Source organism: Papio anubis, chromosome 10, assembly GCF_008728515.1.
Source record: "Papio anubis isolate 15944 chromosome 10, Panubis1.0, whole genome shotgun sequence".
NCBI classification, from domain to species: domain Eukaryota; kingdom Metazoa; phylum Chordata; class Mammalia; order Primates; family Cercopithecidae; genus Papio; species Papio anubis.
In genome coordinates, this window is record NC_044985.1 from 80,489,803 (window position 1) to 80,504,064 (window position 14,262).

Genomic DNA, 14,262 nt, shown 5'->3' on the forward strand with positions numbered 1-14,262 from the left:
ACTTAATGAAACTAATGACCAACTGGACTGTGTGGATATTCTTTGAAAATGCTTTAAAAATTTTTAAATAAATATTTGACTCCTGGCCAGGCATGGTGGCTCACGCCTATAATCCCAGCACTTTGGGAGGCCGAGGTGGGCAGATCATGAGGTCAGGAGATCGAGATCATCCCGGCTAACAAGGTGAAACCCCATCTCTACTGAAAATACAAAAAATTAGCCAGGTGTGGTGGTGGGCACCTGTAGTCCCATCTTCTTGGGAGGCTGAGGCAGGAGAATAGCGTGAACCCTGGAGACGGAGCTTGCAGTGAGCCGAGATACTGCCACTGCATGCCAGCCTGGGTGACAGAGCGAGACTCCATCTCAAAAAAAAAAAAAAAAAAAATTGACTCCTAAACAATGAATGGGTTAATGAGGAAATTTTTTAAAAATTAAAATATTCCTTGAGACAAATAAAAATGGAAACATAATATACCAAAAGCTATGGAATACAGCAAAGAAAGTTCTAAGAGGAGAGTTCATAGCAATACATGCCTAAATCAAAAAAGTAGAAAGACTTCAAATAAAAAACCCAATGATGCATCTCAAGAAACTAGAAAAGCAAGAACAAATGAAAACCAAAATTAGTAGAAGGAATAAAATAATAAAGATCAGAGTAGAAATAAAAGATATTGAGACTGAAAAAAATACATCAGCTATGAACAAGCTTCAGGGAAAAACAAAAAGATCAACAAAATGAAAAGTTGCTTTTTTGAAAAGTTAACCAAAATCTACAAACTTTTAGCTAGACCAAGAAAAAAGAGAGAAGACTCAAATAAAATCAGAGACAAGGAAAGAGTTATTACAACTGATACCACAGAAATAGAAAGGATCATTAGAGAATATTATAAACAAATTTAACCCCACAACTTGAAAATCTAGAAGAGATGGATAAATTCTTGGATACAACCAACCTACTAAGGTTGAATCAAGAAAAAAAAATAGAAAACCTGAACAGACCAATTACAAATAATGAGGCTGGGCATGGTGGCTCACACCTGTAATCCCAGCAATTTGGGAGGCTGAGGCAGGCAGATCACCTGATGTCAGGCGTTCAAGACCAGGCTGGTCAACATGGTGAAACCCTGTCTCTACTAAAAATACAAAAATTAGCCAGGTGTGGTGGCACACACCTGTAATCCCAGCTACCTGGGAGACTGAAGCACAAGAGTCACTTGAACCTGGGAGAAGGAGGTTGCAGTGAGCCGAGATTGCACCACTACACTCCAGTCTGGGCAACAGAGTGAGACTCTGTCAAAACAAAACAAAACAAAAAACCAAGTAATGAGATTGAAGCAGTAATAAAAAATCTCCCATCAAAAACAAGCATGGGACCTGAGGGCTACACTGCTGAAATCTATCAAACATTTAAAGAACTAATATCAATACTAGTCAATATTCTAAAAAGACACTGAAGAGAAAAAAGCAACTCCAAATTCATTCTATGAGGCCAGCAGCATAACCCTGACACCAAAACCAGAAAATAATACAATAAAAAAAGAAAAGTACAGGCCAATATCTCTGATGAACATAAAGGCAAAAATCCTCAACAAAATACTAGCAAACTGACTTCAACAACATATTAAAAATATCATTCACCACAATAAAGTGGGATTTATCCCAGGAATGCAAGGATAGTTCAATGTATACAAATCAATCAATGTGATAAATAACACAAATGGAATCAAGAATAAGTATAAAAATCATTTCAATATATGTCAAGAAAGCATTTGATAAAATTCAAAATCGCTTTATGATAAAAACTATTAAAAGACTGGATATAAAAGGAACATACCTCAAAACAATAAAGGCCAAATATGACAAACCCACAGGTGACATTACACAAAATGGGAAAAAAAATTGAAAGCTTTTCCTCTAAGACCTAAATAAGACAAGAATGTCTGCTTTCACTACTTATTCAATAGAGTACTAGAAGTTCTAGCCAGAACAACTAGGAAAGAGAAAGAAAAAAAGTGCATCCAAATTGGAAAAGAAATAGTCAAGTTATCCTTGTTCACAGATGACATGATCCTAGATTTTTAAAAAACCTGAAAACTCCACCAAAAATACTGTTAGAATTGGTTTTTTTGAACTCAGTAAAAGTTTCAAGATACAAAGTCAACATATAAAAATCAGTAACTTTCTATATACTAATAGAAATCTGAAAAAGAAATCAAGAGGGCTGGGCACAGTGACTCACGCCTGTAATCCTAGCACTCTGGGAGGCCGCAGCAGGTGGATCATTTGAGGTCAGGAGTTCAAGACCAGCCTGGCCAACATGGTGAAACCCCATCTCCACTAGAAATATAAAAAAATTAGCTGGGCGTGGTGGCACATGGCTGTAATGCCAGCTACTCAGGAGGGTGAGACAGAAGAATCACTTCAACCTGGGAGGCAGAGTTCACAGTGAGCCAAGATCGTGCCATTGCACTCCTGTCTGGGCGACAGAGTGAGACTCTGTCTCAAAAAAACAAAAACAAAAACAAACAAACAAATCAAGGGCGTGATCCCATTTACAATTAAATTATATCTAGGAATAAAAGTAACTAAAGTAAAAGATCTCTACGGTGAAAAATTATAAAACACCAATGAGAGAAACTGAAGAAGACACACAAAAAAATAAAAAGTAATTCCATCTATGTTCATGGATTGAATGATTCAGCATTGTTAAACTGTCTATACTACCTCAAGCAATGTCTAGATTCAATGAAATCCCTATCAAAATACCAATGAGAGTCTTCACTGGTATAGAAAACACAGTCATAAAATTATATGGTACCAAATAGCCAAAAAAATCCTGAGCAAAAACAAAGAAGCTGGAGGCAATCACATTACCTGACTTCAAAATACACTACAAAGATATGGCAACCAAAACAGTTTAGTACTGGCATAAAACAGTTACATAAGCCAATGGAACATAATAGAGAACCCAGAAATGAATCCACTCATTTACAGCCAACTAATTTTCACTAAAGGTAACCAAAACATACACTGGAGAAAGGACATGGTGCTGGGAAAACTGGGTATTTATATGCAGAAGAAAGAAAGTAGATCCCTATCTTTCATCATGTGCAAAAAATTAAATCAAAATAAAGACTTAACTTTAAAACCCGAAATGATGAAACTACCACAAGAATATATTGGAGAAATGCTTTGGGCCATTGGTCTGGGCAAAAATTTTTTGGGTAAGACCTCAAAAGCACATGCAACAGAAGCAAAATGGGATTATATCAAGCTAAAACGCTACTGCACAGCAAAGGCAACAAACACCAAAGTGAAGAGATAAGCCAAAGACTGGGAAAAAATTTTGCAAACTATCCATCTGATAAAGGATTAATAACCAGAATATATAAGGAACTCAGACAACTTAACAGCAAAACAAATACTCTAATTTTAAAAGTGGCCAAAAGATCTGAACAGACATTTCTCAACAGAAGAAATATTAATGGATGGTCAGAGGCGTAGTCCCAGCACTTTGGGAGGCCAAGGCAGGAGGACTGCCTGAGGTCGGGAGTTCAACACCAGCCTGACCAACATGGAGAAACCCCATCTCTACTAAAAATACAAAATTAGCCAGGCATGGTGGCCCATACCTGTAATCCCAGCTACTCGGGAGGCTGAGGCAGGAGAATCGCTTGAACCTGGGAGGTGGAGGTTGTGGTGAGCTGAGATTGAGCCATTTCACTCCAGCCTGGGCAACAAGAGCAAAACTCCATCTCAAAAAAAAAAAAAAAAAAAAGACATACCAATGGCCAACAAATATATTTTTAAAAATGTTCAACATCACTAATCACCAGTGAAATGTACATCAAAACCACAATGAGATATTACCTCACCCTAGTTAAAATGGCTTGTTATCAAAAAGACAAAAAATAACAAGTGCTAATGATGATACGGAAAAAGGGGAATGCTAGCACACAATTGGTACAAATGTAAATTAGCATAGCCATTATGAAAAACAGACTGGAGATCCTTCAAAAAACTACAAACAGATCTGCTATATGACCCAGCAATCTTACTGCTGTATATATTGTCCAAAAGAAAGGAAATCAGTATATCAAAGAGATGTCTGCATCCCCATGTTTACTGTAGCACTATTCACAACGGCCAAAATATGGAATCAACCTAAAGTCCATCAACAAATGAATGGAAAAGAAAGTGGTAATATATACACAATGGAATATTATGCAGACATAAAAGGAATGAAATTCTATCATCTGTAGCAACATGGATGTAACTGAAGGACATTATGCTAAGTGATAAGTCAGGCATAGAAAGACGAATATTATACACTGTCATTCGTATCTGGGAATTTAAAAAGTTGATCTCATGGAGCTAGAGAATAGATGGTTACCAGAGGGTGGAAAAGGTAAAGAGGAGTGGAGGGATGAAGAAAGAATGGTTAATGGGTATAAAAATACAGTTAGAAGAAATAAGGTCTACCGTTTGATAGCACTGCAACCTCTGCCTCCTGGGTTCAAGCGATTCTCCTGCCTCAGCCTCCCGAGTAGCTAGGATTATAGGTGCCCACCACCAAGCCTGGATAATTTTTTGTATTTTTAGTAAAGATGGGGTTTCACCATACTGGCCAGGGTGGTCTTGAACTCCTGACCTCAGGTGATCCGCCCGCCTCGGCCTCCCAAAGTGCTGGGATTACCGGCATGAGCCAGCACCTGACCAAGATGACTGTAGTTAATAATTTATTTTATATTTTAAAATAGCTAGAAGATTTAGAATGTTCCCAACACAAAGAAATGGTAAATGCTTGAGTTGATGGATATCCTAATTACCCTGATTTGATCTTAACACATTATATGAGTGTGTCAAAATATCACCTGTACCCCATAAATAGGTACAATTATGTATCAATCAAATAAATTAAAAATAAAATACTTCTTAAAAAGTCATTTGAGGCTGGGTGCGGTGGCTCACGCCTGTAATCCCAGCACTTTGGGAAGCTGAGGCGGGCAGATCACAAGGTCAGGAGTTCGAGACCAGCCTGGCCAACATGGTGAAACCCCATCTCTACTAAAAATACAAAAATTAGCTGGACATGGTGGCCGGTGCCTGTAATCCCAGTTACTTGGGAGGTTGAGCCAGGAGAATCACTTGAACCTGGGAGGTGGAGGTTGCAGTGAACCGAGATCACACCATTGTACTCCAGCCTGGGCAACAAGAGTAAAACTATGTCTCAAAACAAGCAAACAAAAAAAAACAAAAAAAGGCATTTGATAATATTAGGGCATTCTTGTTAATTTTTTGCTGTGTATTATGGTTAAATGTTTTGCCCCTTTTTAAGTCATAAATACTAGCAAATTATTATATGAAGATAATTATACTGCTTGATTCCTATATGTATTTTAAAAAACGACTTAGTTAATCTGGTTAGACTCAAAGTTATTTTTTCCATTAAAAATGACACTGATACAAAAATGACAAGTTAAGAGGATGTTAATAATTTGCAGGTCTTAAGACCACACATTGAAGGTCTCTGGACTAGCTTCCTCAAACTATTTGGGATTGGTAGTTGATAGTGGAAAAGTAATAAAGACGCAGAGAAGGCTCATCATAAAATCACATGCTATTTTGGAGTTTTCAAGAACAGAATAGTAGCTACTATTATGTGGCATAATTATAAAATAATAAATTAATTAAATAATAAAGTAATAAAAAGGGAGTTTTAAGAACTCTCTTAATTATGTCTACTGATTCAATATAATAGAATTATACATATAAATACATATGTGGAACTAATAGTTGTTCTACTTCAATATTCATAACAAAAGTAACTTAAAAATTAGAAGCATTCTTACCTGTTGAGAAAAGAGAATATAATTGTCCTCTATAAGTAAGAAGCATATTAGATATGACATAAGCAGGAAGAGCTCCACCATGAAATCTAACTACCTAAAAAACAAGTAAGTCAATGGGCAACTCCTGAATATTCATGTTAATGAAATAAGTGTAGTTTCACATAAAATTTAAAAGTTGCTCTTCAATTTATACCTTTCCTGACATGGCCACAAAGATATTTCCAGTAGTAAGTATCAAAAACTCTAAGTACAATAAATGTTGAAAATACATAGCAAACTAAAAATGCATCTGAATTTTTTATCAAAGGCATAATAGAACATATAATTGAGTAGCATATACTACAAAACTGTTTTCCAGGACACACTGATTATTTAACATGTTTCAGGCATGACAGTAAACACCTTATATGCATTATCTCATGTCCTTCTCCTAATATTGTTTGAGGTAGTTCTTATCCCTATTTTATAGATAAAAAAATTCAGGCATGAGAGCCCAACTAATCTGCACAATTTAGAACATAATGGGCAAGTTACTTAGCTTCCCCTCTCTATGTCTTTATCAGTAAATGGGGACAATACTAGTATGTACCTTATAGGTAGTTATGAGCATTAGACATGCATATGTGTGTAAGGCATTCAGAATATTAACTCATATATGACAAGTTATGAGGAAATGTTAATTGCTTTATTAACTTTTTATGTCCTTCACTGTGTTTGAAAATCTTATGGAACTACAAGTTTTAAAATCAGTGCCTGAGTTCATAATCATTATGTTATAGTGCCTCAAGTCATCCTATCAGCTCTCTACAAAATACATACAACAAAAACAAGCATTCCTACACACCAGTAACAGACAAACAGAAAGCCAAATCACAAGTAAACTACCATTCACAATTGCTACAAAGAGAATAAAATACCTAGGAATACAACTTACAAGAGATGTGAAGGACCTCTTCAAGGAGAACTACAAACCACCACTCAAGGAAATAAGAGAGGACATAAATAAATGGAAAAACATTCCATGCTCATGGATAGGAAGAATCAATATTGTGAAAATGGCCATACTGCCCAAAGTAATTTATAGATTAAATGTTATCCACATCAAGCTACCATTGTCCTTCTTCACAGAATTAGAAAAAACTACTTTGTTTCATATGGAACCAAAAAAGAGCCTGCATAACCAAGACAATCTTAAGTAAAAAGAACAACCCTGGAGGCATCACTCTACCTGACTTCAAACTATACTACAAAGCTACAGTAACCAAAACAGTATGATACTGGTACCAAAACAGATATACAGACCAAAGGAACAGAACAGAGGCCTCAGAAATAACACCACATATCTACAACCATCTGGTCTTTGACAAACCTGACAAATACAAGCAACGGGATAAGGATTCCCTATTTAATAAATAGTGCTGGGAAAACTGGCTAGCCATATGCAGAAAACTGAAACTGGACTCTTTCCTTAAACCTTATACAAAAATTAACTCCAGATGGATTAAAGACTTAAAGTAAGACCTAAAACCATAAAAACCCTAGAAGAAAACCTAGGCAATACCATTCAGGACATAGGCATGGGCAAAGACTTCATGACTAAAACACCAAAAGTAATGGCAACAAAAGCCAAAATTGGCAAATGGGATCTAATTAAACAAAAGAGTTTCTGCACAGCAAAAGAAACTATCATCAGACTGAACAGGTAACCTACAGAATGGGAGAAAATTTTTGCAATCTATTCATCTGACAAAGGGCTAATATCCAAAATCTACAAAGAACTTAAAGTTACAAGAAAAAAACAAACAACCTCATCAAAAAGTGGCGAAGGATATGAACAGACACTTCGCAAAAGAAGACATTTATGCGGCCAACAAACATATGAAAAAAAGCTCATCATCACTGGTCAACAGAGAAATGCAAATCAAAACAACAATGAGATACTATCTCACCCCAGGTAGAATGGTGATCATTAAAAAGTCAGGAAAGAACAGATGCTGGAGACGATGTGGAGAAATAGGAATGCTTTTACACTGTTGGTGGGAGTGTAAATTAGTTCAACCATTGTGGCAGACAGTGTGGCAATTCCTCAAGGATCTAGAACTAGAAATACCATTTGACTCAGTAATCCCATTACTGGGTATATACCCAAAGGATTATAAATCATTCTACTATAAAGACACATGCACACATATGTTTACTGCGGCACTGTTCACAACAGCAAAGACTTAGAATCAACCCAAATGCCCATCAATGATAGACTGGATAAAGAAAATGTGGCACATATACACCATGGAATACTACGCAGCCATAAAAAAAGGATGAGTTCATGTCCCTTGCAGGGATATGGATGAAGCTGGAAACCATTATTCTCAGCAAACTAACACAAGAACAGAAAACCAAACACTGTATGTTCTCACTAATAAGTGGGAGTTGAACAATAAGAACACATGGACACAGGGAGGGGAACATCACACACCAGGGCCTGTCAGGGGGTGGGCGGCTAGGGGAAGGATAGCATTAGGAGAAGTACCTAATGTAGATGACGGGTTGATGGGTGCAGTAAACCACCACAGCACGTGTATACCTATGTAACAAACCTGCACGTTCCGCACATGTACTCCGGAACTTAAAAGTATAATTTTAAAAAAAGCCTTAAGTTCTTTTAATGTCACATTATTAAAAGTAAATTTACTTTAAAGCATGTTTTCCATTCCACATAATTTTTTTAGAACATGTATAGACTTCTCTGGCAACCTGAGGAAAGCTATGTAAGTACAAGCTTACTATAAAAGTTGGAGAAAATTTCAGAAAATTCAGGGTCTCCCTAAAGTTCCTCCATGGATTCCCAGGTAAAAAGAGAAGAGAAAAAAATCAGATAACGTACAGCCCATACTTGTCACTTACAGTTTACAGCTTTGCATGGAAGGTTGGGAAAGCTGAGTAAAAGGGAAAAGACCATTTTGCTACCTAATACCAAATCATACATGACATGCTGGGAAATATACTGTACTTATCGAGAATATAAAAGGAAAGTTAAGCAACACAGCAGGCTCAGGAGTTAGACTCCTGGATTTAGATTCCAGCTTTGCCTCTCACTAGTTCTGTGTCCTTGGGCAAGTTATTTTACTCCTCCATTACTTTCCCTTCCCTCTCTCTATATCCTCATCTGTAAAATGAGATAAACAGCACTTACCTCACAGGGATGTAAGGCTTAAATATGTTCACACTTGCATAAAGCATTTGGAACAGTAACTGGTACATGGTAACTGACTGGAAAATACTAGCTGTTATTGTTACCTTTAATGCCCTTCACTGTGTTTAGAATCTTGTAAGACATCCCACGCAGAGTATTCTGAATATAAAATTTATTTTAATGACAGAGGATCATTGCTATGAGTATTAAATGTTATACTGGGCTACAGATACAACTGGGTATATAAGATACTACTAAACTTACAACTATAAACTGACCTCCCTGTCTCATAGTCAAACTGTAGCCATACTTAGTATTTGGTGCAGTATTTCTTTAAATTTTGAATTACATGCCAACATTGAAAAATTAAAATATTTCGTCTAAAACTTCAGATTTCTAGTTTCTCTAAAAAGCTGAAGATCTGGCAACACTGGACTTCATTCCTGCACAGAAATGATTTACCAGCATTTATGGAATTCTCTTGAGAAAGTAACTTTCAGTTTATGCTTTGCCCTCTTTTTCGTAAGAGCAGACTATAGAATATGTGAATATTTTCCTCTTTCCTTTTTCAGAAAAAAATTTAACTTTATGAAAAGATATCTACTGAAGGCTGAAGTTTCTCTTATTCATTTTCTCCAACCTTCTGTGACTGAATCAGCAACATTCAAAATATGTATTGTTTTTTAAAACAAGTAAGATATACAACTTTCATTCATTCTCTTACTACCTACAAGCTACATTTTTAAACAAGCATGAAGGAAGAACATCTTATGTCTTTTCAATAATTTGAGAATTTAATTCAATTAATACAAATTCTTTTTGTTTTTAAATTTTTTATTACAGAACTAAGCTTAAGCTTCAATAATACAAATTATTTAATTGACATTTTAAAAGAATCTACATTTGATACTGTTAACACCTGTACATCCTCAGTCTTTAGAAAGATTTCCACATCAAAACCAGAATACTAGGTCTGTCCTCTTTTGGTTTATAATTATGCTTGACTCTAGTGTATCAAGCTGACTTGACTTTTCTTGTTACTAAATTGAATTATGAGACACAGGAATTATATGGATAAGAGAGTATGTTATATTCCTACTCCAAACCACTGTTTACAGTAATATGCCCTTTCACCATACTAAATATACAATAGTATGAATTTGAGAGATTTAATTGGTTCCTTAACATTTTAGAATATATACTGTAATTATCCATGATGCTATTTTCCAACTTACACAAAGATTTTAATCTTCCCTTCCTAATTTAGCACAAAATTTATATATATATAAACTTACAATTTTATAATGTTCACAAATTAATAACGTTCATAATCTAGTTCTCACCAAGTTGCTCTGAGGATTGAATGAGATAATGCATATAAAAAATGTTTCTAATTTAATTTTGTCTTGTGAGTTTTATTACAGTATTAAATGACTTAAGAGTTAAAACAAAATTCTACTATGCCTGCATTGCAAAATACAACAGATCAAAAAAAAGTGAAAGTAATAAAAGCTGTAATACAAATATGACTGAATTTTAAAACTATGTAACTTCCCTAACTTATCAATTGTTATCTTATTTATGTCCAGGTTGCACAATTGTGCAAATTATAGCAATGCTAAGTAGTATCTATAGTTCTACTACTTTAGGCAGTATTTTTGTAATATTATTTGCTAATGAATTCAATACGTTTATCTTTAATAGAATTTATGTTTACCTTTTATAAACTAAGTGCACAATATAAAAAGTTATTTGAAAACATTCATTTATACAGCAGAGCCTACCTATTTTATTGTACTATGATTTTATAATGTAATATGAGCAACATGAAATCTTTTTTCTTTTTCTTTCTTTCTTTTTTTTTTTTTTTTTGAGATGGGGTCTCCCTTTGTTGCCAAGGCTAGAGTGCAGTGGCACAATCTCAGCTCACTGCAACCTCTGTCTCCCAGGTTCAAGCGAGTCTCATGCCTCAGCCTCTTGAGTAGCCAGGACTATAGGTGTGTGCCACCATGCCTGGCTAATTTTTGTCTTTTTAGTAGAGGTGGAGTTTTACCAGTTGGCCAGGCTGGTCTCGAACTCCTGACCTTAAGTGATCTGCCTGCCTTGGCCTCCCAAAGTGCTGGGATTACAGATGGGAGCCACCATGCCCGACCGTGAAGTCTTAATATGAAATTCATTTAGGCAAAAATATTAGTTTGTTTGAGAATCAGGTATCAGCTCTCATTTTTTGGATGTATCAAACATGAAAGCATCACCTTAAAGCAGGGGTGGACAACTACGGCCTGTGGGCCAAGAATAATTTTTGGATTTTATTAAAGTGGAAGAAGAATGAAAAAGAAAAAAGGAAGAAGACAGAAGCAGCTACAGCAGTGGCAGTAGCAAAAGATACTGTATGTGGTCTGCAAAAAATTATTGATTATCTGGCCCCTTATGGAAAAAGTCTACAACCCCTTCCTTAGAGTTATCTATTCATAAAGCAGTAAATAATTAACCAGCCAGGAATCTCTCTTACCTGTCCAAGTATTTGTGAAAAGGAAGTCTTAATTGTCACCTAGTTTAAAACAATTATTGAAAAAAAGGTTATTTTCCTCTAAACTCCTTTACATTTTATTAAATTGAGTACTTCTGCATTTCTCTAAGCATAATAATTGATTTTCCATAATGGTAAATCTTAAAGGCACTCAAGATCTTAAAGAATCTTCTGAACCACCATGTAAATTGTATTAAGTACAGTTTTACTGTTTAGCATACTTTCGCACGTATCTAATTATTTGACAGTCGAGTAAATGCTATTATGCCCCTTTACTACCTAAAATATTTGATTAAGTAGAATATCTTATTACCACATCATGCCAGCTAAAGAAATTTAAGTCAAAATAATATTTTAAAAAGAATTTCATCCTTAATTATCTCTACCATAAATACAATTTTTTTTTATAATTAGGAAGTCTATTTGATATTAGAAAGGAGATAAATTTTTTTTAGGGAAGTTTAAAATGATTACATTTTGTCAAAATATAGACTTCTTGAAAATATACAGTATTTGTAAAAACATGGACATTTTGAGAGCATGCAGTATTTGCAGCCAAATTTTTATCACAATTTTTTCTATTGCTTTAATATTATAAATATGAATAGGCAAGTTAAAAACTACTATGGCCCTGAAAAACCCTTAACTGTTAGAAACAGGATGCAAGATATCAAAGCAATAATAAATTCCACGAAATCTAAATTAATTCATAATATAAGTTCAACTGAAACTTGGCTGGAGGAACAGATTCTATTAATTTGACAATATCAATCCTAGTTTACCCTTGAAAAGTTAGATCTAACAAAGTATCCAAACATTTAAGCTTGGTTTAAAGCAGTTGAGCAGAAATAAAATATTTCACATAAACCAGAGGCCTATGATGTCATAACCACTGAAATGAGTACTTTAACCACTTAAATCTGGAATCTAGGGACTCTTCATTCATGAATCCATAAGTAAATAAAATGTTACTCTCAAGTCTATTTCCCTTAACACAAAGAGATGTATTTTGATTACAAAATAAACATAATAGGTATGAAATCACACATTTTAATGACTAGCAGAGCTTAAAATAATTAGTGAAAAGGAAAGAAGATCCTTAAGCTAACAACCAGTAGAGCTATACACCAATAAGTATCATGTCAGTTACTGCAGTAAGCCCCTGTCAGCTGACCTCATGATGTTCTTCAATTTATAAAAGATTCTGGACTTGGGGCTTCCAAATTCAGAAGTTGAATCTACAGTCTCATTTTTTGCTTTATCTTCTATTACTTATTAAGATGTACACATTTTCAAATGGTCTAGTTATGGAGATGCTAAGGTGGTGTTAATAGGAAAAATGAAGAATATTTAAAATATTTTAAATGCCTATTTTTTGTATGTATTGGCTTCCATACCACCATGTATCTAAAGCTTATATAAAAAGAATATTTCTAGCTTATTCTATAACTAAACCTTAAAAATTAATCAAACATACAACTTACCTCGTACCGACAGTCTGATGATGTGTACATTTTTAATAATGCCACATGGCTGTCATTTTCTGGTTGAGCAATATGGAGTTTCAGAGAAATTTCTGTGGAAGATGGAGCCCTGAAGAGATAACTTAAATTCAATTCTCAAATACAAAATGCTGGTAAAGAGCCACGGCTAAGTTAATCCCCAGCACAATACAATCGAATAATGTAGAGGAAGTTAGGTACCAGACACATAACTGTGGATGGGCACTTTTTCAATGATATCACAATTCTTTGAATGCTTCCTCTAGGACACAGGAGTAGGGAGAGGGTGGAAGGGGGCTCAGGTTCCAAGCAAGTAAAGTTTAAGTTTTCTATCATTTAATAAGAATACTCTATATTAAATTATAGGAACAATGCTATATAAAGGATACATACATTTTACTGAGGCATTTTAATAATTCATGATTTAAATAAATAAACTAAGCAGAATATCTATTATTCAAAAACGCCAAAGTTTAAAGTAAATTCTTTCGAATACTTACTGTGCAATGGTTAGTGAATCTTCATAAGACCAAGGAATATGAAGTTTATAGATACTGGTTATTTCTTCTGTTAAAACATTAAAAAAATGTATTATTAACAATATGTTACTCTAAACATTAAACGACTATAACACCTAACTAATTATACAATTGTTCATTTCATTTAAAAAATCAGTACAGGTTATATTACATGATAAAAAATTATGGAGAATTCCTAAATAATAATGCTTTAATTCGATTTATAATAGATATTACAGCAGATAGGCAGTACTAAGAAAGTGGAAAAATATTAAATAACTAAATCTGAATTACTACTATAAGACATAAAGATATATGGTATTTTAAAAATGTGGATATTTAAAGTGAAACAGATAAAAATGCTTTACTGTTAAGAAAGGGTCTATGTTAAATCCCCTGGAAATATAAACAACTTTTCTATTATATATTTAATTTTACTTCACATAAAAATATATGGAAGTATTATAGAAAATTCAAGTTAACACCTACTGACTCTTCAAACAACAATATTATTTTCTACACATTTTTTAGAAAACATATTTACCTTTCACTGCTGAGCACTTGCTTACCACATTGATTTTAAAAGCTTGGTATATCTAACAGAGTTTGACCACAAAAAGAAAATAAAAAGGTTACTTGTATGTTAAAGTAAACATTAAAGTAAAAT

The 14,262-nt window shown here is 34.4% G+C and overlaps 1 protein-coding gene across 1 annotated transcript in view; it reads right to left on the reverse strand.

The window, feature by feature from the left end:
• PGAP1 (post-GPI attachment to proteins inositol deacylase 1) overlaps window positions 1-14,262 on the reverse strand; it is an 84,362-nt gene that overhangs the window by 25,317 nt on the left and 44,783 nt on the right. The window contains exons 16-20 of the mRNA XM_031651432.1: window positions 14,140-14,191; window positions 13,578-13,644; window positions 13,060-13,168; window positions 11,558-11,596; window positions 5,853-5,946 (exon numbers count right to left, since the gene is read on the reverse strand). Coding sequence (XP_031507292.1) covers window positions 5,853-5,946; window positions 11,558-11,596; window positions 13,060-13,168; window positions 13,578-13,644; window positions 14,140-14,191 — 361 coding nt within the window. The remainder of the gene's footprint in view (window positions 1-5,852; window positions 5,947-11,557; window positions 11,597-13,059; window positions 13,169-13,577; window positions 13,645-14,139; window positions 14,192-14,262) is intronic.